This window comes from Plecotus auritus (assembly GCF_963455305.1).
Source record: "Plecotus auritus genome assembly, chromosome: 13".
Lineage (NCBI taxonomy): Eukaryota > Metazoa > Chordata > Mammalia > Chiroptera > Vespertilionidae > Plecotus > Plecotus auritus.
In genome coordinates, this window is record NC_137779.1 from 15983422 (window position 1) to 16007934 (window position 24513).

The following is a 24513-nucleotide window of genomic DNA, read 5'->3' on the forward strand; positions in this document are numbered from 1 at the left end:
CAAGAATTTTCTAGAAAAGGCCTATAAATTTAGCGAGACCCTTGAGGATATGAAAAAGGACCAACTAGAAATTAAGCATACACTGACTGAAATAAAAAATATTATACAGAGATCTAACAGCAGACTAGAGGATAGCAAGAATCAAGTCAAAGATTTGAAATACAAAGAAGCAAAAAACACTCAACTGGAAAAGCAAAAAGAAAAAAGAATCCAAAAATATGAAGATAGTGTAAGGAGCCTCTGGGACAACTTCAAGTGTACCAACATCAGAATTATGGGGGTGCCAGAAGAAGAGAGAGAGCAAGATACTGAAAACCTATTTGAAGAAATAATGACCAAAAACTTCCCCCACCTGGTGAAAGAAATAGACTTACAAGTCCAGGAAGCGCACAGAACCCCAAACAAAAGGAATCCAAAGAGGACCACACCAAGACACATCATAATTAAAATGCCAAGAGCAAAAGACAAAGAGAGAATATTAAAAGCAGCAAGAGAAAAGCAGTTAGTTACCTACAAGGGAGCACCCATACGATTGTCAGTGGATTTCTCAACAGAAGCTATGCAGGCCAGACGGGAGTGGCAAGAAATATTCAAAGTGATGAACAGCAAGAACCTACAACCAAGATTACCCAGCAAAGCTATTATTCAGAATTGAAGGGCAGATAAAGAGCTTCACAGATAAGAAAAAGCTAAAGGAGTTCATCACCACCAAACCAGTATTATATGAAATGCTGAAAGGTATTCTTTAAGAAGAGGAAGAAGAAGAAAAAGGTAAAGATAAAAATTATGAACAACAAATACATATCAACAAGTGAATCTAAAAATCAAGTGAATAAAAAATCTGATGAACAGAATAATCTGGTGAATATAATAGAATCAGGGGCATAGAAAGGGAGTGGACTGACAATTCTCGGGGGGAAAGGGGTGTGGGGGTGCTGGAAGAGACTGGACAAAAATCGTACATCTATGGATGAGGACAGTGGTGGGGGGGGTAAGGGCAGAGGGTGAGGTGGGAACCGGGGGGAGGGGAGCTATGGGGGGGAAAAGAGGAACAACTGTAATAATCTGAACAATAAAGATTTATTAAATTAAAAAAGAAAAAGAAAAAATGAGATACTAAAAACACCATATTTCCTCTAGCTAGTGATTACCATTCTTAATTACTTAGTATCTATCCTTCCAGATATTTTTGTATGGATACATATGCCTTTTTCTCTGAACTGAGACATATAAACATACATATGTTTATAACTTGCTTTGGTGTGTTGCATTTTTAAATACATGGTTTCATATGATCCCCTCCCTTCCAAAAATACCTGCCCTAACCACTTTCCTCTAGGCTTCAGATTGGCCTCAGGTTGCAGCAGGAAAGAGAGAAATCCATGCTGCATAATAATCTTTATACCTTAAATTACGGTGCCAGACACGGCACCATTTATTCATAACTACAACTCTTTGAGTTGTGTATTACCCCCATTTTACGATAAAGGCTTTGAAGTTCATAGAGAGGTTAAAAAATGGACCACTGTCTTCCAGCTGGGAAGTGGCAGAGCCAGGATTTGCACTGAGATCAGACCGATTCCAAAGTTTATTCTCTGAATACTTAGTGGAACCGTATAATTTACCATCAACTGGGATATTTCTGAGAATTACAGGGGATGTCAGCAGAAATGGCAGAGTAGGAAATTCCCAAGTGTCCTTCTATCCAGAAAAGCAATGAATAAACTGGCAAAAACATTCAAAATGAACGTTCTTGGAACTCTGGATACTAATTAAAAGCTTGCAACAACCAGGGGAACACAAGGGGAAAAGTTAAACCTCAGTCAGAGCGCTCTGTGGCATTTTAACTTGTTCTGAATGTGTCTCCTGCTCCCAGCTGGGTGCTGGCCTTGGAAACAACAGCCTGCATTCCTGGTAACAGATCTTGCTCTCCAGGAATTGTGGTTGTGTGTTTTGTCCCGTCTGGTGGCTCTCTGGAAGACCCGCTCAGAGGGGTTGCCTCGGTTTTGCCTAACCTGGAACTCTCCCAGGGCTGAGGCGGCTACGGGTGGGGAGAGGGGGGATAGGGGGAGGCCATTTGTGGAAAATGTTTAAAAGTGAATGCATTTGTCACTGCTTCCTGGGGCAAGGGGTAACAGTTGGGGCAATAATAGATTAAACAAAAAGTTTGGGAGGAAAGACTAGGGAATGAGATGCTTAGAGAAATAAGCTCACACATATTCCTGAGAGCCTAGGGCCACACACAGACTGTGTGCACATGCTCAGAAAAGACCTGAGAAGACCAGAGGTTATGACCGACCTTCAGGCAACATCCTATCTAATAAAAGAGTAATATGCAAATTGACCATCACTCCAACACACAAGATGGCTGCCCTCATGTGGTCAAAGATGGCTGCCCCCATGTGGACACAAGATGGCTGCCACAAGATGGCCAGCAGGGGAGGGCAGTTGTGGGAGATCAGGCCAGCAGGGGAGAGCAGTTGGGGGGAACCAGGCCTACAAGGGAGGGCAGTTGGGGGGAACCAGGCCTGCAGGGGAGGGCAGTTGAGGGGGACCAGGCCTGAAGGGGAGGGCAGTTGGGAGGGACCAGGCCTGCAGGGGAGGGCAGTTGGGGGGGACCAGGCCTGCAGGGGAGGGCAGTTAGGGGGGACTGGGCCTGCAGGGGAGGGCAGTTGGGGGGGACCGGGTCAGCAGGGGAGGGTAGTTGGGGGCAACCAGGCCAGCAGGGGAGGGCAGTTGGGGGGGACTGGGCCTGCAGGGGAGGGCAGTTGGGGGCAACCAGGCTGGGAAGGGAGGGAAGTTAGGGGCAATCGGGCTGGCAGGGGAGCAGTTAGGCATCGATAAGGCTGGCAGGGGAATGGTTAAGGGGTGATCAGGCTGGCAGGCAGAAGCTGTTAGGGGCAATCAGGCAGGCAGGCAGGCGAGCAGTTGGGAACCCCATGGCAGTCGGACATCCCTCTCACAATCCAGGACTGCTGGTTTGTGAGAGGGATTTAAATGGGCAGTTGGACATTCCTCAAGGGGTCCCAGATTGGAGAGGGTGCAGGTTGGGCTGAGGGACACACACACCCGTGCACGAATTTCGTGCACCGGGCCTCTAGTTGTTTATAATAGCTCCTAAGTGGGAACAACCCAAATGTCCATCAACTGATGCATGGATAAATAAAACGTAATACATCCACACAATCAAATATTATTCAGCCCGAAAAAGCAATTAAGTACTGCCACAACCTGCCATAACACGCCACAACATGGACAAACCTGGAAAATATTATGCTGCATGAAAGAAGCCAGACACAAAAGGCCACATATTATATGATTCTGTTTGTAGGAAATGACAGAATAGGTAAGACAATGGAGACAGAAAACAGATTAGTGGGTCCCAGGGACTGGGGGCAGGAGGGAATAGGGAGTGACTGCTTCTGGTATGGGCTTCCTTTTGAGATGATGGGATGTTCTGGGTTTAGACAATGCTGAGGGTTGCACAGCACTGCGAATGTATTAAAAGCATCTACACCTCAAAATGCTTTAAATGGTGAATTTTTTAAATGTCATGTGACTTTTACCTCAATAAAAAGTAAAAATAAAACTGAAAAAAGGAGGGGGGAGTGCTCTAATAGCTTTGAAATGCAGCCTCCCTGGCAATTGACATCAGCTCAGAGCAACTTTCCTTGGTGTTACATCATCCAGACAAGAGCCCTCAGAGGTTCTTAGAGAAAAGTCCACTTTTAATAAACCCCTGAGGTCTTATTTGCTCTTCAGTCCCAAGGAGAGTCTGTCTTATGGGGCTTATTTGAAGTTTGTGATAATGAATTGTTTTACTCTATCGGTAAAATTTCATGAGTGGAATTGAGGACAGGAGTTGGGGTTTAGTAATGAGACTGAGGATGTAGCAAAATTATAAGTGAAAAATCTCTCCATAAGACACCATCACTGCCAAGTCTTGGTTGAATGTGGGCTATAGAGAAAGACCAGCAATCATTGATTAGTGTATACATGCATACACTCATAAACAGGCCTTTAGAAATGGATTTCAGTCTCTATGTTATGATTTCATAACTCTCCAAAGGAACTCCAGTTTATAACTCGGGCCCAAAATTTATCTAACTCACCTGCTCACTGAGTCCTGAATTTCTCCTAATTGAGATTTTTATTTTTATTTTTTGCTTTGGCTGAAAAGTCTGTCCTCATTAAAATAAAAGCGTCCCTAATAAGGAATGTGGAGCACAGGTGATCACACACCAGCTCTAGTCATCTTTGAGGGACTGAGTTTACCAAATCCCTTCCTGAAGCCATTCATTACAAAATGAATGGAATTTAGAGCAGACAGAGATGGGTGCCTGAAGAACAGAATTGGAAATATATAGGTACCTTCGTTATATGGGCTTTGATTTTTTAAAAATGCTCACAAAAGCCTCTTGCTCTTCTAAACTCTCAATATATATCTAAAATTTCCTTCCTTGCAGCAGTGCTTCGGGTGAAGGTATGGTTACTAAAGTGCATGATAAAAGGTATTGCCTGAAAGCAATGCTTTGCTCTCTGTCTTGGATCACCTGCTCTGGGAAAACCACTTGCCACATTGCCCTAGGAAGAGCCCCTCCTGATGCAGAACTGAGGCCTCCTGTCAACTCCTGTCAGCACGCAACAAGGCGCTGAGAGCGCCAGCCAGTAATCACTGGATGAGCTTGGAAGCTGACCCACCAGTCCCAGCCAAGCCCTGGGATGTCTGCTGCTCCAGCCAACATCTTGATTGAGCCTCACGAGAGACCCTGAGCCTAACAACCCAACTAAGCTGCTTCTAAATTTGTGATCTACAGAATTTTTGAGATGTTTGTTGTGTTAAGCCCTCGGTTTCAGTGCAGTTTTTATGCAGCATTAGAAACTACTGTATTTCAGCGAATAGAAGAGAAGCTAGAAAGCCTGAATAGTCAAATATTTATTAAAGAACTTGAATCCACTAAACTAGATGCCTTCACCTGTAAATTCTTCCAAAAATTTAATAACTGACACGAATCTTGCACAAACTTTTCCAGAGAATAGATAAAAAGGAAATACTTCCTAACTCTCTTAGTAAGGCCAGCATAACCTGCCAAAGTCCTTATAAGAAAGCAAAATAATATCCAGCTTGCTCATTTTCATAAGTATAATGCAAAATCCTTAAAAAAAATTGGCAAACTGAAACCACCAAAAATGAAGATAATATATCAGAATCAAATAAAGTTTTTTTCCAGGAAAGCAAGACTAGTATAACATTCAAAAAGCAATCAGTACATTTCATCACAATAACAACTATAAGAAGAAAAAAAATCATATGAACATCTCAAATTATACAGAAAAGTATTTTTAAAAATTGAACATCCATTCAAAATAATCACACTTAGTAAACTAGGAATATAGGAGAACTTAATGTAAAAAAGAATATCCAAAGACAGAGAGAGAGAGAGGAAAAACAAGATAAGGATACCTACTATCACTACTTATATTCAGTATTGTACTGAAGGTCCTGACCAGTGCCATAAGGCAAGAAAAATAAATTTTCAAAAAGAAATTAAAGGCATAAAAGTTAGAAAATAAATGATCATTTTTCACAGATGACATGGTTGGGTAGACAGAAAATCCAAAAGAATCTACAAACTATTAGAATCAATAAATGAATTTAAAAGGTTTGCTGGATAAAAGATCAATATGCAAAAATCAGTTGTAGTTCCTTATATTAGCAACAAGTAGAAAATAAAATTTTTTAAAGTACTCTTAATAATATTAACAAGAAATATCAAATACCTAGGAATAAATCATAACAAAAGATGTGTAGGACATCCACACTGAAAACTAAAAATCACTAGGAATAGAAATTAAAGAAGACCTAAATGGAGGAATATATTGTGTTCATAAATTTGAAACCTCAATACTGGAAGGATATCGATTTTCCTCAAATTAAGCTATAGATTTAGCAGTCTCAATAAAAAAAATTCTGAAACTGATAAGCTGATTATAAAACTCATATACTGTGTGTACCGGTTAATAATGCGGATCTTGTAATCAAAGAAAACACGATAATTTCAAGAGAAACATCAAAAGTGCTTTATGCAAAGTAATGTCCATCTCTAACTACATATTTCCCCCATCTTTCAGGTAATTTGTGGATACCGTCCCAATAGAACTTTTCTTGTTTTGAGGCAAACCATTCAGAGACCCAATTTTCCACTTCTTCGTACATTTTGAAGTGCTGCTCAGAAAGTGCCATCGATGGGAACAAGTGGTAATCTGAAGAAGCAAGGTCTGGTGAATATGGCGGGTGGGTTAATAGTTCCCAGGCAAGATCTTTTAATGTGTCTTTAACTGGTTTTGAAGTGTGTGATGGTGTGTTATCATGAAGCAAAATTACTTTGCCGTGTCTTCTGGCCCATTCTGGTTGTTTTACGATCAAAGCGTGGTTCAAATTGACCTGGACGTTCTTTGTCTTTCACATCACATTTAAAGCGTTTAAACCAGTGTCCACACGTAACTTGAGATGGAGCATGTTCACCATAAGCTTCCTGAAGTATACGATAACTTTCAGCAGCACTTTTCTTCAAAATAAAGTAATGAATTAAAACTTCCCGCAAATGCTCTTTATTTGGCACGAAATTCAACATTTTTAAGCATAAAAATATCTAAGATGTTAACACCTTCAGAAAATTTGACATATGAAGTTTTGAAGCTTGTTGTCAATACAACAAAATAGCATACATATCAAATCGCATAAACAACCCATTCAAAAAATGGGCAACGGACCTAAATAGATACTTGTCGAAAGAAGACATAAGGAAGGCCCAGAGACATATGAAAACATGCTCAAAGTCATTAATCATCCGAGAGATGCAAATCAAAACAACAATGTGGTACCATTTCACACCTGTCAGAATGGCTATCATCAACAAATCAACAAATGATAAGTGCTGGTGAGGATTCGGAGAAAAAGGAACCCTTGTGCACTGCTGGTGGGAATGCAAACTGGTGCAGCCACTGTGGAGAACAGTACGGAATTCCCTCAAAAAACTAAAAATGGAACTCCCATTCGACCCAGTGATCCCACTTCTAGGAATACATCCCAAGAAACTAGAAACACCAATCAGAAAGGATATATGCACCCCTATGTTCATAGCGGCACAATTTACCATAGCTAAGATTTGGAAACAGCCTAAGTGCCCATCAGCAGATGAGTGGATTAAAAAACTATGGTACATCTACACAATGGAATGCGGTAAAAAAGAAGGAATTCTTATCATTTGCAGCAGCATGGATGGAACTGGAGAGCATTATGCTAAGCGAAATAAGCCAGTCAGGGAAAGATAAATATCACGTTATCACTCGTTTGTGGAATATAATGAACAACATAAACTGATGAACAAAAACAGATCCAGAGACAGAGAAGCATCGATCAGACTGTCAAACCTCAGAGGGAAGGTAGGGGAGTGTGGGGGTAAGGTGGAGAGGTCAATTAAAGGACTTGTATGCATGCATATAAGCCTAACCAATGGACACAGACAACAGCGGGTTGAGGGCATGAGTGGGGAGAGGGGGTAATGGGATGATAAGGACACATATGTAATACCTTAATCAATAAAGAAAAAATTTAAAAAATTGCATATATATCAACATAGGTGTAACTCCATCTATTCAAAAAAATCCACATTATTAACCAGTACACCTAGGAGAAATGCAAAATGTCAACAATAGCAGAACAATCTTGAGGAGCAATAAAACTGGGACATTTACACTATAGGGGAAAAGACCTTAATAGCAGTTAAGATAGTCTTAGTATTGTTACAAAAATAGACAAATTGTTACTTGATTTATGAAAACATCAAACTGTATCGCAATGAGAAATGGATGCCCTTTTAATAAATTGTACTGAGTTGACTGAATAGCCACATGAAAAATCATGTATCTTGACCCCTTATGACGTGTGTTACGTGCCATGGAGTCAGTTCCAATTTCTGGCAACCATATGAATGAGTGGTGTCCACAATGCCCTGTCCTCAACAGTCCTGCTCAGCTCCTGTGGACTCAAGCCTATGGCTTCCTTTATGGAGTCAGTCTATCTCATATTTGGTCTTCCTCTTTCCCCAGTGCCTTCTATTTTTTCCAGCATTATTGTCATTTCCAAAGAACCCTGCTTCCTTATGATATGCTTGAAGTAGGACAGTTTTAGTTTTATCATTTTTGCCTCCAATGATGTTTCAGGCTTAATTTGCTCTAGGATCCACTTGTTCATCTTTCCGGCAGTCCAGGGTATCCATACAGTTCTCCTCCAACATCATATTTCAAATGAATCAATGTTTTTCCTACCAGCCTTTTCCACTGTTCTATGCTCACATCCTTACATAGCAATTGGGAATATGAGGGTGTGGATGATCTTAGCTTTGGTCTCTAATCTGGCTAATCCCATCTAACCGCTATTTCTAGTCTCTAATATGTATCTCACACTATATGTTAAAAAACTAATTCCAAATGACTGAAGAACATGATAAAGATAAATCAAAAATAATTTAGAGAACAGCTAAAATCATTTAGAGAACAGAAAAACTTTTAGGACATTGGAATAAGGAAAAGTTTCTTAAATAGGGTACATAAAGCACTATCCTTAAAAGAAGATACTAGATACATTGACTACCTGAAAATTATGAATTTCTGGCCATTAAAAGACTCCATTAAGTGAATGAAAAGTCAAACAATGGAGTGAGAAAAATATAAATAAAACATATCTGATAGTGGTCTTATATGCAAAATATAAAAAGAATTGCTGCAAATCAATAAAAAAGAGATAGACAACCTAGCAGAAAAGCAGGAAAAAGACTTGAACATACACTTTACAAAAGAAGAACTGAAATGGTCAAGGTGGCCAACTGCATTCATCATTAGAGAAATGCAAGTTAAAACCTCAACCCAATGCTACTACCCACCTTGCAAAATGGCTAAATTGATTTTTAATTGCAAAAACATAATAGTAAAGATGTGGAGCAAATAAGACTCTCACAAGCTGTTGACGAAATGTAAATTAATACAACCTCTTTGAAAACTAATAAAGATAACATATGCAAAGTAATCCCAATATACCAATATATATATATATATATAGGGTATATATATGCAAAAGAAATGCATATATATATTCTCCATAAGATACAAATTAGAATGTTCACAGTAGCCAGAAACTAGAAACCCAATTATCCATCAATTGATGAAGATAAACAAATTGTTGTATTTCTACACAATAAAAGGAATCAAAATTTGATATGCACAACAACATGGATGAATCTCAAAAATATGTTGAGCAGCCTAGCTGACATGGCTTAGTGGTGGAGTGTCAACCCATGAACCAGGAGGTCACGGTTTGATTCCCAGTCAGAACATATGCCCGGGTTATGGGTTGGATCCCCAGGGTTGGGCATGCAGGAGGCAACTGATCAATTATTCTGTCTCATCATTGCTGTTTCTATCTCTCTCTCCATCTCCCTTCCTCTCTGAAAGCAATAAAAACATATTAAAAAAAATAAGTTGAGCAGAGAATCCAGACACAAAAAAATGCATACATGTAATTCCATTTATATTAAGTACAAAACAGGCACAAATGGATGGTTCTCATAAATATGATGTAGAGCAAAAGAAGCCCAATGCAAAAGAGCACATACATATGATTCCATTTTTGTAAAGTATAAGGCAAAACTAAACTATGCTATCAGAAGTTATGATAATGATTACCCTTTGGGAAATGGTAGTTATTACAAAAGAGCACAAAGGTGGCTTCTGGGGTGCTACCGTGTTTCCCCGAAAATAAGACATCCTCCTAAAATAAGACCTACTTACAGGTTTCCTTCTGGGTGAAATATAAGGCATCCCCCGAAAATAAGGCCCCCAGGCTCTGTCTCAGAATGAAAATTAATTTACCGTAAACTGGTCGCTAGGGCCGCCCCGACTGGCGTCTAGCAACCAGTGACGTTACGCAGAGTCCTGACGTCACTGCTGTGTGGAGGCGGAGCGGAGGTCGGAGTGAGCGGTGAGCGCGGGGCGGGAGAGAGGAGGAGACTTTCGCAGATGCGTGTAGAAGAACAGGAGGATTAGAGCGGACGGGACGCGGTGAAGGTGGTGAGTCCTGGTCTGTCTCTGGTGACACTACCTGATGCTTGCGGCACCCTTCATGATGACTGAAGGTTCTCAGTCAGTGGCAGACCCTGCTCCAGCCCAGAACCAGGCCGCAGCAAGCCCAGTGACAGTCCCCAGGCAGGCCCCAGGGGGGTAAGTGTCTGATAAAGGGGTAGCGGGGATGTCTGGTGAAGGTGTTCAGTGGCACAGGGGTGGGGGGAGGGGGATCACTTAAAATGACACAGGAGGATCAGAGGGGGCAATCAAAATGACACAGGAGGATCAGAGGGGACAATCACAATGACACAGGAGGATCAGAGGGGACAATCAAAATGACACAGGAGGATCAAAAGGGGTACTAAAATGGTAATCCCCCCTCTGATTCTCCTATGCCATTTTGATCCCCCCTCTGGTCCCCCCTGTGTCATTTTGAGTGATCCCCCTCCCCCACCTTGATACCCCAATTCCTTTTTTTTTACCCCTAGAAATGAGCGCAAAAAGAAAAAGCTACTCCGTGGAGTACAAGAAAAGAATCGTGGAAGACTCTTGGGGCCAAAATCTTACTGCTTTCTGCAAAGAGAAGATGTTGAGTATCCGACTGGTCCGAAAATGGCGAGCAGAGTATGGTAACCTCATTGAACAAGTGGACAAGGGAAATGCTAAAAAGCGCAAGTGTGGATCAGGTCGGCAACCATTATTTTCCGAGCTGGAAGACCTGATCTGTGAATGGGTTGTTGACAGGAGAGCAAAGGCTTTGGTTGTGAATAGGGCTCAGATTCAAGAATTTGCCCTTGCAATGGCACCACAGTTTGACATAGCCCCCGAAGACTTCAAAGCATCACAACACTGGCTGGATAATTTCCTTCAGCGAAGTGAACTGTCTTTAAGAAGATCTACAACATTGTTTAGGTTGGAAGATACTCAAGTTATTAAGCGAGCACTTGCATTCAAGTCCTTTATTGAGGATGCTGACTTCTCTAAATACAATCTTTCCAACATGATTGCTATGGATGAAACTGCAGTGTTTATGGGCCAATCATCTCAAACAACAATTGAACAGCGGGGTGACTCCTTGGCGTACATTCCCTCCACTGCTTACGAAAGTGCACATGTTTCCTGTATTTTGGCAATTTGTCTGGATGGCACTAAAATCCCACCTTTAATCATTTCTAAGGGCAAGAAGGAAAAGATTGAACGTGTTTTGGGCGTTTTTATTCTTGAAACTGAAAAAGCCTGGGCCACACAAGCAGTTATAAGGAAGTGGGTCGATTTAATGCTGCCGCTTGTTATGCGAGGGAGCCAAAGAGGTCTGCTAGTCTGGGATGCAGCCAGCACTCACCGCGCTAAAGACATGAAGACATTTCTTCACGAAAGAAAAATAGATCAGATAATGATTCCCGCAGGAATGACGGCCTATCTCCAGACTCTTGATATTGCAATAAACAAGCCATTCAAAGACAATTTGCGCATGGAAATTAATGACTACATTGAAAATAGAATGGAGAGAAATCAGCGTGGAAACTTTGTGAAACCTAAACTGCAAGAAGTTGTGACTTGGGTGAAGAATTCATGGGAGAAAATCACTGACAGTTGCATTGCAAATGCACTGCGAACAGGCTACCTTGACAAGAAGTACTCATTTAAAGACAGTGCTATTGCTAAACATGAGAGATTTGGTCCACTGATTCTGAAAGAAATGGAGTCACAAGAAATTCACCAGGAAATTCAGGAATTCGATTGTTATGATGATGTTCCAGAAGATGATGACATGATTGTCACTGAATAAATGAGTAAATTCTTGATACTGTAGGATTCACAGTTTGTCTGGTTTGTGTTGACAACTACCGTACTACCGTACTACCGTACCGTATACAGGTAATAAATTTCCTTTATTTTCATTTAACAATAAATGTGTACCGTATTCTTCTTCATGGAAAAATAAGAAATCCCCTGAAAATAAGACCTAGCGTGTCTTTGGGGGCAAAAATTAATATAAGACACTGTCTTATTTTTGGGGAAACACGGTAGTAGCATTCAGTTTCCTGATCAGATGAAAGCTGACTGAACTGTACACTTAGGATATGTGCTTATGACAGTGTTTTTTATACTTCAGTAAAGATGTAAACTATTTTTTTTTCACCTTGGCTGGTGTTCAGTTGGTTGGGCATAGTTCTGTGCACCTGAGGGTTGCCAGTTCAATTCCTGGTCAGGGAACATACCTGGGTTGTGGGCTCAATCCCCGGTGGGGAGTGGGCAGGAGGTAGTAATCAGTGTTCCGCTCTCACATTGATGTTTCTCTCTCTCTCCCTTCCCCCTCCTCTCCCTCCAAAAATCAATAAAAATATCTTTTAAAAGTAAACTATTTTTTTTTCATTTCAATAAATCTTTATTGTTCAGATTATTACAATTGTTCCTCTTTTTCCCCCCATAGCTACTCTCCCCCTGGTTCCCACCCTACCCTCTGCCCTTATCCCCCTCCCCCACTGTCCTCATCCTTAGGTGTACGATTTTTGTCCAGTCTCTTCCCACACCCCCCACACCCCTTTCCCCCCAAGAATTGTCAGTCCACTCCCTTTCTATGCCCCTGATTCTGTTCATCAGATTTTTTATTCACTTGATTTTTAGATTCACTTGTTGATAGATATGTATTTGTTGTTCATAATTTTTATCTTTACCTTTTTCTTCTTCTTCCTCTTCTTAAAGAATACCTTTCAGCATTTCATATAATACTGGTTTGGTGGTGATGAACTCCTTTAGCTTTTTCTTGTCTGTGAAGCTCTTTATCTGCCCTTCAATTCTGAATGATAGCTTTGCTGGGTAGAGTAATCTTGGTTGTAGGTTCTTGCTATTCATCACTTTGAATATTTCTTGCCACTCCAGTCTGGCCTGCATAGCTTCTGTTGAGAAATCAGCTGACAGTTGTATGGGTGCTCCCTTGTAGGTAACTAACTGTTTTTCTCTTGCTGCTTTTAATATTCTCTCTTTGTCTTTTGCTCTTGGCATTTTAATTATGATGTGTCTTGATGTGGTCCTCTTTGGATTCCTTTTGTTTGGGGTTCCCTGCGCTTTCTGTCATTATTTCTTCAAATAGGTTTTCAGTATCTTGCTCTCTCTCTTCTTCTGGCACTCCCATAATTCTGATGTTGGTACGCTTGAAGTACCAGAGGCTCCTTACCCAGGGGTCCTCAAACTTTTTAAACAGGGGGCCAGTTCACTATCCCTCAGACCGTTGGAGGGCCGGACTATAGTTTAAAAAAAAACAACTATGAACAAATTCCTATGCGCACTGTGGGCCCGGGACGAGTCGGCTGCTAAGCAGGACAGGTAGCAGCACCTGGCGGGCCGGATAAATGTCCTTGACGGACCGCATGTGGCCCACGGGCCGTAGTTTGAGGACCCCTGCCTTACACTACCTTCATATTTTTGGATTCTTTTTTCTTTATGCTTTCCTGGTTGGGTGTTTTTTGCTTCTTTGTATTTCGAATCTTTGACTTGATTCTTGTGATCCTCTAGTCTGCTGTTGGATCTCTGTATATTATTTTTTATTTCAGTCAGTGCATGCTTAATTTCTAGTTGGTCCTTTTTCATATCCTTGAGGGTCTCACTAAATTTATAGGCCTTTTCTAGAAAATTCTTGAAAAACCTTAGAATGGTGGTTTTGAACTCTACATCCAGTCGTTTGCTTTCCTCCATTTCTGTCATTTGTGACCTGTTTCTTAGTCTTCACATTTTGGCTGCTTCCCTGTGTTGATAGTGTGGCTTTGTGTGCTAGGTGTCCTATAGGGCCCAGTGGCTCAGCCTCCCCAGTTACCTGAGGTGGACACTCTTGGTGCACCCCTTTGTGGGCTGTGTGCACAGTCTTGTTGTAGTTAAGCCTTTATTGTTGTTGGTATCACTGGGAGGAATTGACCTCCAGGCCAACTGGCTGTGAGGATCAGCTGTGTCTACAATGGGAGAACTTCTGTGCTGGAGACACCCTTATGAGGCAAGACTTGCTTCAGTGGGGCTTTGGTGCTCACTGAGTCTGCCCCCTGAGTGTGTCCCTTATGGATCTGAGGAGTTGTAATCTGGATGTTCCTACTCTGACCCCTGGGTACACTGGCTCTTGGGTCTCCAAGGAGGTGCTAATTTAGCCTCTGCATGAGGCCACCCAGCAGGAGCTACGGAGAGATCTGCAGATTCCTCTTCTTTGTTTGGGTTTTGGAGGTGCCCAGATGATGCCCAGCTGTGAAGCAATGCAAACTGCTGCGGGGCCTTGGGCCTTCTTTTAGATGTTCTCGGTCTCACTTACTCAGCTGCAGTTTGTTAGGTAAGTTTAGTTTTCAAAGGACCAGGCCATTCATATGCAAAAGCCTCTGCACACAGCTGGGGTGAGGCGGAGTCTCAGAGCAATGATTTCCCATCAGCCCTGCCCTAAGAACCGCCCCCCCACCACCACCCCCGGGTCTCAGTGTCCCACGGTAATCGCTGCAAGCACCTCTGAGAGAAAGCTGCCCTTGTGTTCCGCCCGCTGCCAGACAGTCCAGTTTCTCCCTGAATGAGTCTGGATCCCCAGAGTCTCACCCGGAACTGGAGGTCAGAGCAGTCAGGAGCTTTTGTCTCCCTCCTGCCTGACAAAGCAACCGTGTACTCAGTTGCCAGCCCTCTCCACGCACGCGCCTCCGTATCTCTGCTTTCCGCAGCTCCTGTGAGTTTCAGTGTACTTTTCTCTTTCCTTCTAGTTGAAGAATTTCCACTCAGCCAGCCTTCCTGTGGTTCTGGATGATGTCCGTTTTGTCTTTTAGTTGTAGTTTTGAAGTTGTTGTGCGAGGCAGCAGTTCAGGTGTCTACCTATGCCACCATCTTGGTTTCTCCCTAAAAGTAAACTATTTTTAAAAATCAAAACAAAATACATGGATACAAACCAACAACACACATTTGGCAAAAACACACATAATGAAAAGATTCAGAAATGAGAGTGTAGAGAGGCTAAAGGGAAATGAAATAAAGGATCCCTTTTCTTGCTCCCATGCCCGGGTCACTCCAGTTAGCACACACTGGGCAGCTCTGAATCAGAGCTGGCCTCTAGCCTGGGGATGGGGAGAGAGACAGGTCCAACCCAAACATTTGTGAGCCCAGGAAAAACAGTTCAAATAGAGGCCCACATATCATATATCTAAAAATTTAAATGTTATAAATAAAGCTAGCAAACTATTAAATAAAATACATTCTATCTCCCTACCTTGACATATTTAGACACACACACCCCTTCATAATGATCTGAATGTCAGATTTAAATTTATAATCCTCCCAGGTCCCTTCTTCCCAACACGGCTAAGTCCCACATTGCAAGAAGCCTCATAATTGCATGTGTGGGCATCCTGGGTTTCTAAATTCCATACAACTCCCTCAAGGAGCCTTTCCTTCGTCCTAGGGGTGCACGCCAGCAGCAAGATGTGTCCAGGAGAGGGTACACCCAAGAAAAGGCCTGCATGGGCCCTGGGAACAGGCTGGGGCCATCTGGGCACGGAATTACAGCGTCGCAGGTGCCAGAAGAGTGGTCTAGGGTAGACTCTGAGTGGGTGCATCTCCTTGGCCCCATGGACTCTTTGCCTTGTGAGAAGGCCACAGCCAAAGGGGACCAGTGTGAAGGCCAAAGTCGGGGCCTCTCAGGGCAGATGCCCTATGCCCCACTGACCCAACCCCACCAGATGGAAATAAGAGTTGATATTTACCCTACACTTTACAAAATACCTTCACCTACAATACTCTCAACCAATCCTCTCTATCTTGTAAGAGTACAACATCATGCCATTTGACGGATGAGACTCCTGGCCAAATCACACAATAAAAATGAGTACTACTAGGTCTCCCGTGGAAGCCTTCCCCGCCAAATTTCAAAGGTCACTACTTTCCACTATTCAACACTGCCACCCATCCCTCAGTTTTCTAAAGAACTGATGAAGGCTAAAAAAAATAAAAAATAAAAAATAATTTGTAAATATATGGAAGCAAATTTAACACCAAATACTAAGTCCTTTCTGAGACAGAGCCCGAGACCAAAGCAAATCTCATCACTGGGACAAAGAATACTACGTAGTAGTAGTAATCCCAGCTGAGTCTTGGGGTCCCTATCTCCACCCCAAACCACAAAATGAGAACCTTCAACACAATTAAGCACTCTCCACCCAAATTCCACACCAATTACATGGGAGGCCTGGCCTCGCAGCCCGCCTTCTCTCCACCACCGCACTAAAAATACTTTATTAATAAGAGGGCAGCATAAAGCCACGGACCTCCATCGGCTCCAGGACAAGCCAGAGAGCAGCCTGACACCAGCCCCCGCTGACACCCGACCCTCCTCTAGTGAGGACCCACTACACTAGGCCTCCCTCTAATTACCAGGTGTCTGGCTCAGGGGCCGGCCAGTTATTTAGAGAACCAGCGCCTGCTCCTGGCACAGATGTCCGAGAGGCTGGGGCTGCAGACTCTATCTGCTCAAAGCCAGCTGCCTGCAGCTGCCATCTCCTCACTCTACTATCCTGGGACCCCTCCTGCCGCCTCTGCACCCCAAAGCTCAGCAGCATCATGTCGCTTGCACACACAGCTGCGGAGTACATGCTATCAGACGCCCTGCTGCCTGACCGTAGGGGCCCCCGCCTCCAAGGACTGCGCCTGGAACTCCCCCTGGATCGCATAGTCAAATTCGTAGCCGTGGGCTTCCCCTTGTTGCTGATGTCCCTGGCCTTTGCCCAGGAGTTCTCCTCTGGTAAGTGGCTTCCCAGACCCAGTATATAGGAGACTCCACTTTCTCTCCTCCCTCCCTCTCTCTTTCTCTCTCTCAATATATGTACATACTATTGATTTCAGAGAGGGAGAGATACAAACATCAACGAGAGAATCATTGATTGGCTGCCTCCTGCACGCCCCCTACTGGGGATCGAGCCGGAAACCTGGGCTTGTGCCCTGACCAGGAATCAAACCGTGACTTCCTGGTTCATAGGTTGATGCTCAACCACTGAGCAACACCAGCTGGGTCTTTCACTCCTCACAGGGGTTCTGATGCAAGGCAGCTCCCACATTGTCTGGGTGATATGATTGGCCTGGGGATTACCCAGCAGGCTGGGTAGCATGCATTTAGAGCACCAGCAAAGCAGGGGCACCAACATTTCCTGAAAGTCATTTCCAAAATTTTGCAATAAAAAAGATTTCGTTTCGCCCTAGCTGGTTTGGCTCAGTGGATAGAGCAACTGAAGGGTCACGGTTCAATTCCTAGTCAGGGCACATGCCCTGTTTGTGGGCTCAATCCCCAGTAGGGGATCTCTGAAATCAATAAAAAAATATTTTAAAAAAGATTTTGTTTAAATTTCAGTATTCATGTATTTTATGGAATTGCAATAATTAAACTTTTATTTTGATTTTCTATGGATGAGGGAGATAGGGGGCCTCATAATCTCTTCAGGGCCTAGGACTTCATATATATTTCTGAGAGGAAGGGAGATAGAAACATCAATGATGAGAGAGAATCATTGATTGGCTGCCTCCAGCATGATCCCTTGCTGGGGATCAAGCCCACATACTGGGCATGTGGCCTGATCAGGAATCAAACCGTGACCTGGCTCATAGGTCAATGCTCAATCACTGAGCCACACCCGCTGGGCAGGACCTAGGACTTCTAAAGGTTTTTGCCATCCATGCTTTTGATAAGTCTCTTACCTCCTTGGAGCTTTCTTTTCACTCCCTACCTCCAGGGTTACTGACTTAAGAACTTATGTTAGGTGCCTGACAGAGCTTGGAACATCATAGGTGAATAAATCCACTCATTCCTCTCCACACACACATTAACAAACATATGTATGTAGTCTCATAGATGACGGATGAACTCAGCAAGTCTGCCACCTCTACTGAAGAGAGGGTGGACTTCCCCTGAACTGGGGTTTCTGGCTTTCTTTTCTGGCTGTGTGATTACCTTACTACATTTCCCAGGGAAGTGTGTCGACTCCCACTGCCTCTTCATTTACCCGCAGATGGGAAGAAGTACTGGGTCCCATTTCTGCCTCTGTCTAGAGAATGATGGGACAACCAAAAACGAGACATTCTCCCTCCAAGCCCACTTTCCTTCCACCACCACTCCTCCACCTTTCCTCTGGATTGGGGCTCAGAAGTCCCGGCAACTCATCCTCTAAATGTTAGAACCCAGGTGTCAGCTCTCTGAGAAAGGAGATGTCATCATGAAACTGCAACCTTCTGGTGCCAAGCTGCGAGAGTGCAGGGACCGTCCGCCTCCCCCCCGCCACACACACACTCTCACCGCACCTCCCACCCCGACCCCCTGCTGCCTGCCTGTCTGGGAGTCCAGGGAGAGCTCAGAGAGCAAAAAACTGGCAGACATCAAAGGCAAGTCAGTCATGGGCAGGCCTGAATCAAAGAGTAGAGTGCTGTCCAGCCTTGCCCGTCCGACAGTGGCACAGGCTTGCCAAACCCAGAAACTGGGGCACGGGAAGAAGGAAGTGCCTGCCAGGTACACAAATTGGCAGAGCTGTGGAGGTGCCTCCTAGAAGGTTTTAGATGCGTGTCCCCTGGATTCCTGTTCCTCACTCCAACTCAGGGCTTCCTCAAAGCCGTGTTCCTGTTCCAGGGTCTCCCATCAGCTGCTTCTCGCCCAGTAACTTCAGCGCTCGGCAGGCCGCCTATGTGGACAGTTCCTGTTGGGACTCGCTGGTTCACCACCAACAGGATGAGCCTGGTCGGTACCAGCTGAAATCCCTCTGGCCTCACAAGGTAACGTGGGCCCCGCTCCATCAGGCCGGCCTCACGACTGAGTGGGGTGGGGCTGGGGTGCATCACTATATTCTCTCTTGTCTCTTCCCCACCCCTCCACTTTCATACGTTGGTCACGGACTCATGTTTCAGGCATTCATCCAATGACTGGCGATCTTGGGTTTCCCACTTTTATCTAATTGGGAGTTTTGTGCTGATGGATGACGCTCGTTGGCCAGCAGCCCTGAGTTTAAGGAGATCCCTTGGGCCCGTGGTCGGCAAACTGTGGCTCGCGAGCCACATGCGGCTCTTTGGCCCCTTGAGTGTGGCTCTTCCACAAAATACCACGGCCTGGGCGAGTCTATTTTGAAGAAGTGGTGTTAGAAGAAGTTTAAGTTTAAGAAATTTGGCTCTCCAAAGAAATTTCAATAGTTGTACTGTTGACATTTGGTTCTGTTGACTAATGAGTTTGCCGACCACTGCCTTGGGCCATTTCATTGCGAAAACCTCAAATGTCAGCGTCTGTAATCCTTTCTCTTGGGCTGGTCAGTTTTCCCAAGAAGAATGATTCTATCCTAATTTGTGTGCAGGGGGCAGGGTGGAGTTGATATCAAGCTCAGCTGCCAACCCTCTGGGAACCAGATGTGGGTCACAGCATTCAGTATTCATTTAGCTTCCCCCGTTCTCAGTGTGGTTCCCTGCAGAATGGACCACAAGCGCAGAATCTCTCCGTTTCTGGGAAGTGAACCACAGCCTTCCGCAGGGGAGGGACCAGGTCCTCCCTGAATGCATCATGTTGCAGAAAGGATCTGCAGGGCTGGCTTCTCAATATCCCTGTTCCCAGCCCCACTGGCAGCCCCTTTCAGATGTACCCGGTATCCCTAACTCCGGGGCCTTTCTGATTCTGTAGTGAAGACAGCTTGCTTGCTTGCTCCTGCCTCAGCTCCCATCCACCCACAGGCTGGTATCTTTCGTCACACAACTGCTTTTCAGTTCAACATTTTGTTGTTCTTATCTCCTCTCCTATTTTCTTTTTTCTTTTTTTAAGTATTTTTATTGATTTCAGAGAGGAAAGGAGAGGTAAGAGAGATAGAAACATCAATGATGAGAATCATTGATCAGCTGCCTCCTGCATGCCCCCTACTGGGGATCGAACCTGCATCCCGGGCACATGCTCTTGACCAGAATGGAACCTGGGACCCTTTAGTCTGCAGGCTAACGCTCTATCCACTGAGCCAAACCGGCTAGGGCTCCTCTCCTGTTTTCTTAGTTCTTACAGGATTGTGTCTTTTTGATCCCTTCACTGCTGTTCCAGAGTGGTTTTATGAGGGAGCAGAAGTTACATAAATGTCCAATTCACAACGCTGAATCAGAAGTCACTCGTGACATTTTGTAGTTATGACAATTTACAAGGCCTTAAAATACCCTAGTTCCAGGACCCAGACAAACCAGACTTAATGCAGAGATTCACCAGGTCTCTGTCCCTGGAAACGTCAAAGCCGGATGTGGATGGCAACAAGTTCAAGAGAGTCCAGAGGGAATTCTATGTCAGAAAAGAGTAAAATCTCTACAAGTGAAGACAGTTTCTAAGGAATGTTGTTTTTTAAAACAGGTGTGAAAAGGTTCTAGTTTTCTCTCGTCGTCTAATATGCCTTTCAGAAACTCACACATTCTCTCTCTCTTTCACACACACTCCCCTGAGATGCCAGGACCACTGTTGGCCACGATTTCTGGTTAGCTCATAACATTATGGAGTTATGACAATTTACAAGGCTAACATGCATGGGGAATGGGGAGTCCTTTCTACCCACCCCATTCCTGATCCCTCTCTTACCCCTTCCTTCCTCTCTCCCTCTCTTTCTGCCTCTTGCCTCTCTCCTTCCTGGGACCCTACACAGACCCCAGATCAGAAAAGTGGAGCTGAGGAGCCTAGATACCCACTATCCCTTCTTTCCCGGGCCTCACTGTATTCGGCTTTAGGTCCTGGGCCTCTGGTATCTCCTTCCCCTTTGAGGCAGGGGCCCTTCACTCAGAACTCTCTCCACCCTGGGCCTTTCTGCTCAGCTCACTCTCGTCCCGCAGGCCCTCCCCTACTCCCTGCTGGCCCTGGCTGTGGCCATGTACCTGCCAGTTCTGCTGTGGCAGTATGCAGCCGCGCCGGCCCTCAGCTCAGACCTGCTGTTCATCATCAGCGAACTGGACAAATCCTATAACCGCTCCATCCGCCTGGTGCAGCACATGGTGAAGATCCGGCACAAGAGTTCGGACCCGCATGTTTTCTGGGATGAGCTGGAAAAGTGAGTCGTCTCTTCCACTCCTTTCTGAAGGGCTCCTCCCGGCATTTAAGTGATATCGGTGAGGTCATGTTTAAACCAGCCTCTATACCAGGGGTGGGGAACCTTTTTCCTGCCAAAAGCCATTTGGATATTTATGACATCATTCACGGGCCGTACAAAATTATCAGCTTAAAAATTAGCCTGCTGTATTTGCTCAAACATTTAACTCACCCCTAATGCCTTAGCAGGGCCAGATCAAATGATTTCCTGGGCCTTATATGGCCCAAGGGTCAGACGTTCCCCACCCCTGCTCTATACCATCCTTCTCAAGAGTGCACAGTGGTCAACACCTCCTCTCATTAACTTCCTACCACCTGTGTACAGGGAGAGGAGAACGGACTCTGCCTCCAGTTTGCAGATGAACAAAATCAGAAAGGGATTAATCACTCTAAAAACGACTTCATATACCACTCCCTGCTCAGAAACCTCCAATAGCTCCCCTCAGGCATACAGAAAAATATCCACATTCCCCCCAATATTCTTCCAAGGCCCTCTACATACACTGCCACCAACTACTTTTTCTTTCTTTTTTTAAATACATTTTTATTGATTTCAGAGAGGAAGGGAGAGGGAGAGAGAGAAACATCAATGATGAGAGAGAATCATTGATTGGCTGCCTCCTGTATGCCCCCTACTGGGGATTGAGCCTGAAACCGGGCATGTGCCCTGACCAGGAATCAAACCATGACCTCCTGGTTCATAGGTCAATGCTCAACCATTGAGTCACACTGGCCAGGCTGTTCTGGGCGCTTTAGATGTGTGTCCATGTGTGTGCTGGGGGGCAGAGGTAGGGAAGAGACAAAGCTACACCTCCCCATGTGGGCTTATATTCTATCAAGGGAAGACAGACAGCGAATAATCATAACACATAATTATATGGTAGAAAATAAGTGGTGTAAGAAAAACAGTAGAGCAGGGTAAGGGGGTGGTCAGGAAAGCTGGGAGGCTGTGGAGTGGTACGGTTTTAAATAGAATGGCCAGGGTGGGCCCCACAAGAAGATGGTTGAGCTAAGATTTGAAACCATATTCTGTCTCAGGATTATGCACACACTCTTTCTGAAACCTACCTATCTCGTGAAGGCCAAGTCTAAGGCAATATTCTCCATAAATATATGTTCAGTGTTTTCTGAACACTCCAGCCCCTACGGTTATCCTCTCTTCTAATTTACAACTAGCATGGTTTGTAGTCATCATTTTAACAACAAACCAGGTGCTATTTTTATTTCATGTATGCGTAGCCTATCTGCCTCTTTCCCACAAGCCAGACTGTAAGCTCCTTCAGAACAGACTGGTTTACATATACCTGAATAGCACAGCTCTCAACAAGTACTTGCTAGTACATTTATTTTTAAGGAATTTAAAAAAATATATTTTATTGATTTCAGAGAGGAAGGGAAAGGGAGAGATGGAAACATCAATGATGAGAGAGAATCATTGATCGGCTGCCTCCTGCACGACCCCTACTGAGGATCGAGCCCGCAACTTCAGCATGTGCCCTTGACGGGAATCGAACCTAGGACCCTTCAGTCTGCAGGCCAACGCTCTATCCACTGAGCCAAACTGGCGAGGGTGCACATTTATTTTAATAAACTAAATGAACTGGTATAAAAATCACAGAGTATTCAGACCAACAACCAGAATAGGCTTATTTAGACTCCCAGTGCAGTGCTAATAAGCCTTACTGCTTCCTAAGGATCCCACTTCTTCTGCTTAGAGGTTTATTCTGCCTTGCTGGGCAGAAATCCATTGTGGCAATTTATTACTCATTGATCATTCACTGGGTTTACTGCATTGCACTCATTGCTTGGAGAATGAAGATGTGCTTACTTATTACCTCCTTTTGGGGGGAGGGTGGTTATGCTCTGAGAAGGCAGGTCATGGTTGAGAATGCCATGTTGGATACACAGAGTCTGTTACTTCCCCACATGGCTCCCTCAGGATACAGTTCTCAATGGGCCCTCCTAACCTGGCCTCCTCTCTTCCCCTGCCCAGGGCCCGAAGAGAACGATACTTTGAGTTCCCCTTGCTGGAGCGGTACCTGGCATGTAAGCAGCGCTCACACTCGCTCGTGGCTACCTACCTCCTGAGGAACTCCCTCTTGCTCCTCTTCACCTCAGCCACCTACCTGTACCTGGGCCACTTCCACCTGGATGTCTTCTTCCAAAAGGAATTCAGTTGTTCTGTCAAGACAGAGCTGCTAAGCGATGAGACCTACATCCCCGATCTCATCACCTGCAGACTGACCTCCCTGTCTGTTTTCCAGATTGTTAGTCTCTCCATTCTAGCAATATACACCCTCCTGGTGCCAGTGATCATCTACAACCTCACACGGCTATGTCGGTGGGACAAACGGCTCCTGTCCATCTATGAGATGCTCCCAGCATTTGACCTCCTCAGCAGGAAGATGCTGGGGTGCCCCATCAATGACCTCAACGTGATCCTCCTTTTCCTCCGAGCCAACATCTCTGAGCTCATCTCTTTTAGCTGGTTGAGTGTTTTATGTGTGTTGAAGGACACGACCACCCAGAAGCACAATATTGACACTGTGGTCGATTTCATGACTTTATTAGCTGGCTTAGAACCCTCAAAACCTAAACACCTCACTCGCCAGGTGAGTGATGAAAACCCATAGTTAAGAAACCATAGAGCGCCCTAGCTGGTTTGGCTCAGTGGATAGAGCGTCAGCCTGCGGACTGAAGGGCCCCAGGTTCGATTCCAGCCAAGGGCACATGCCTGGGTTGCGGGCTTTATCCCCAGTGGGGGATGTGCAGGAGGCAGCCAATCAATGATTCTCTCTCATCATTGATGTTTCTATCTCTCTCCCTCTCCCTTCCTCTCTGAAATCAATTAAAAAAAGATACATTAAAACAAAAAGAAAAAAGAAACCATAGAGCAAGAAATTTTACGGGTAAAAGTCTTTCTCCTTCCTCACAAGCCTCACACACTATCATAAAAAATATATATATCTACTTTAGAATGGCTATGCTTGGATTCAGCTGAATTATATATCCTGTAGCGTGTTATCCTAAAGGTGAGAAGATATAATCAACACATGGAAACAAATCTGAAAATTAGAGCTGAAGAGTCAAAGAACTAAAAAATTAGATCTAGAGCACAATATAAGGGGAAAAAGCCGGAACTAAAATTAAAGTATAGACATTCTATGCAGGCAGGTTCTTCTCTCTATATGTACTCCATGGCCCTTCAAGGATATGTACTCAGCAGTGGGGTAAGCTGGTAAGAGAATACAGATATGAAATCCAAAGAAGAAAACAAAAGACAAAAATAGATATGAAATCCCTGGGAACACTTT

The 24513-nt window shown here is 44.2% G+C and overlaps 1 protein-coding gene across 1 annotated transcript; it reads left to right on the forward strand.

The window, feature by feature from the left end:
* Positions 1-16692: 16692 nt before the first annotated feature.
* Positions 16693-23832, forward strand: PANX3 (pannexin 3; the record flags this gene model as incomplete). The annotated part of the gene is made up of 4 exons (XM_080649906.1): positions 16693-16873; positions 18743-18885; positions 20947-21161; positions 23193-23832. 4 exons carry the CDS (start codon positions 16693-16695, stop codon positions 23830-23832), a joined length of 1179 nt encoding a protein of 392 aa, XP_080506032.1.
* Positions 23833-24513: the final 681 nt, after the last annotated feature.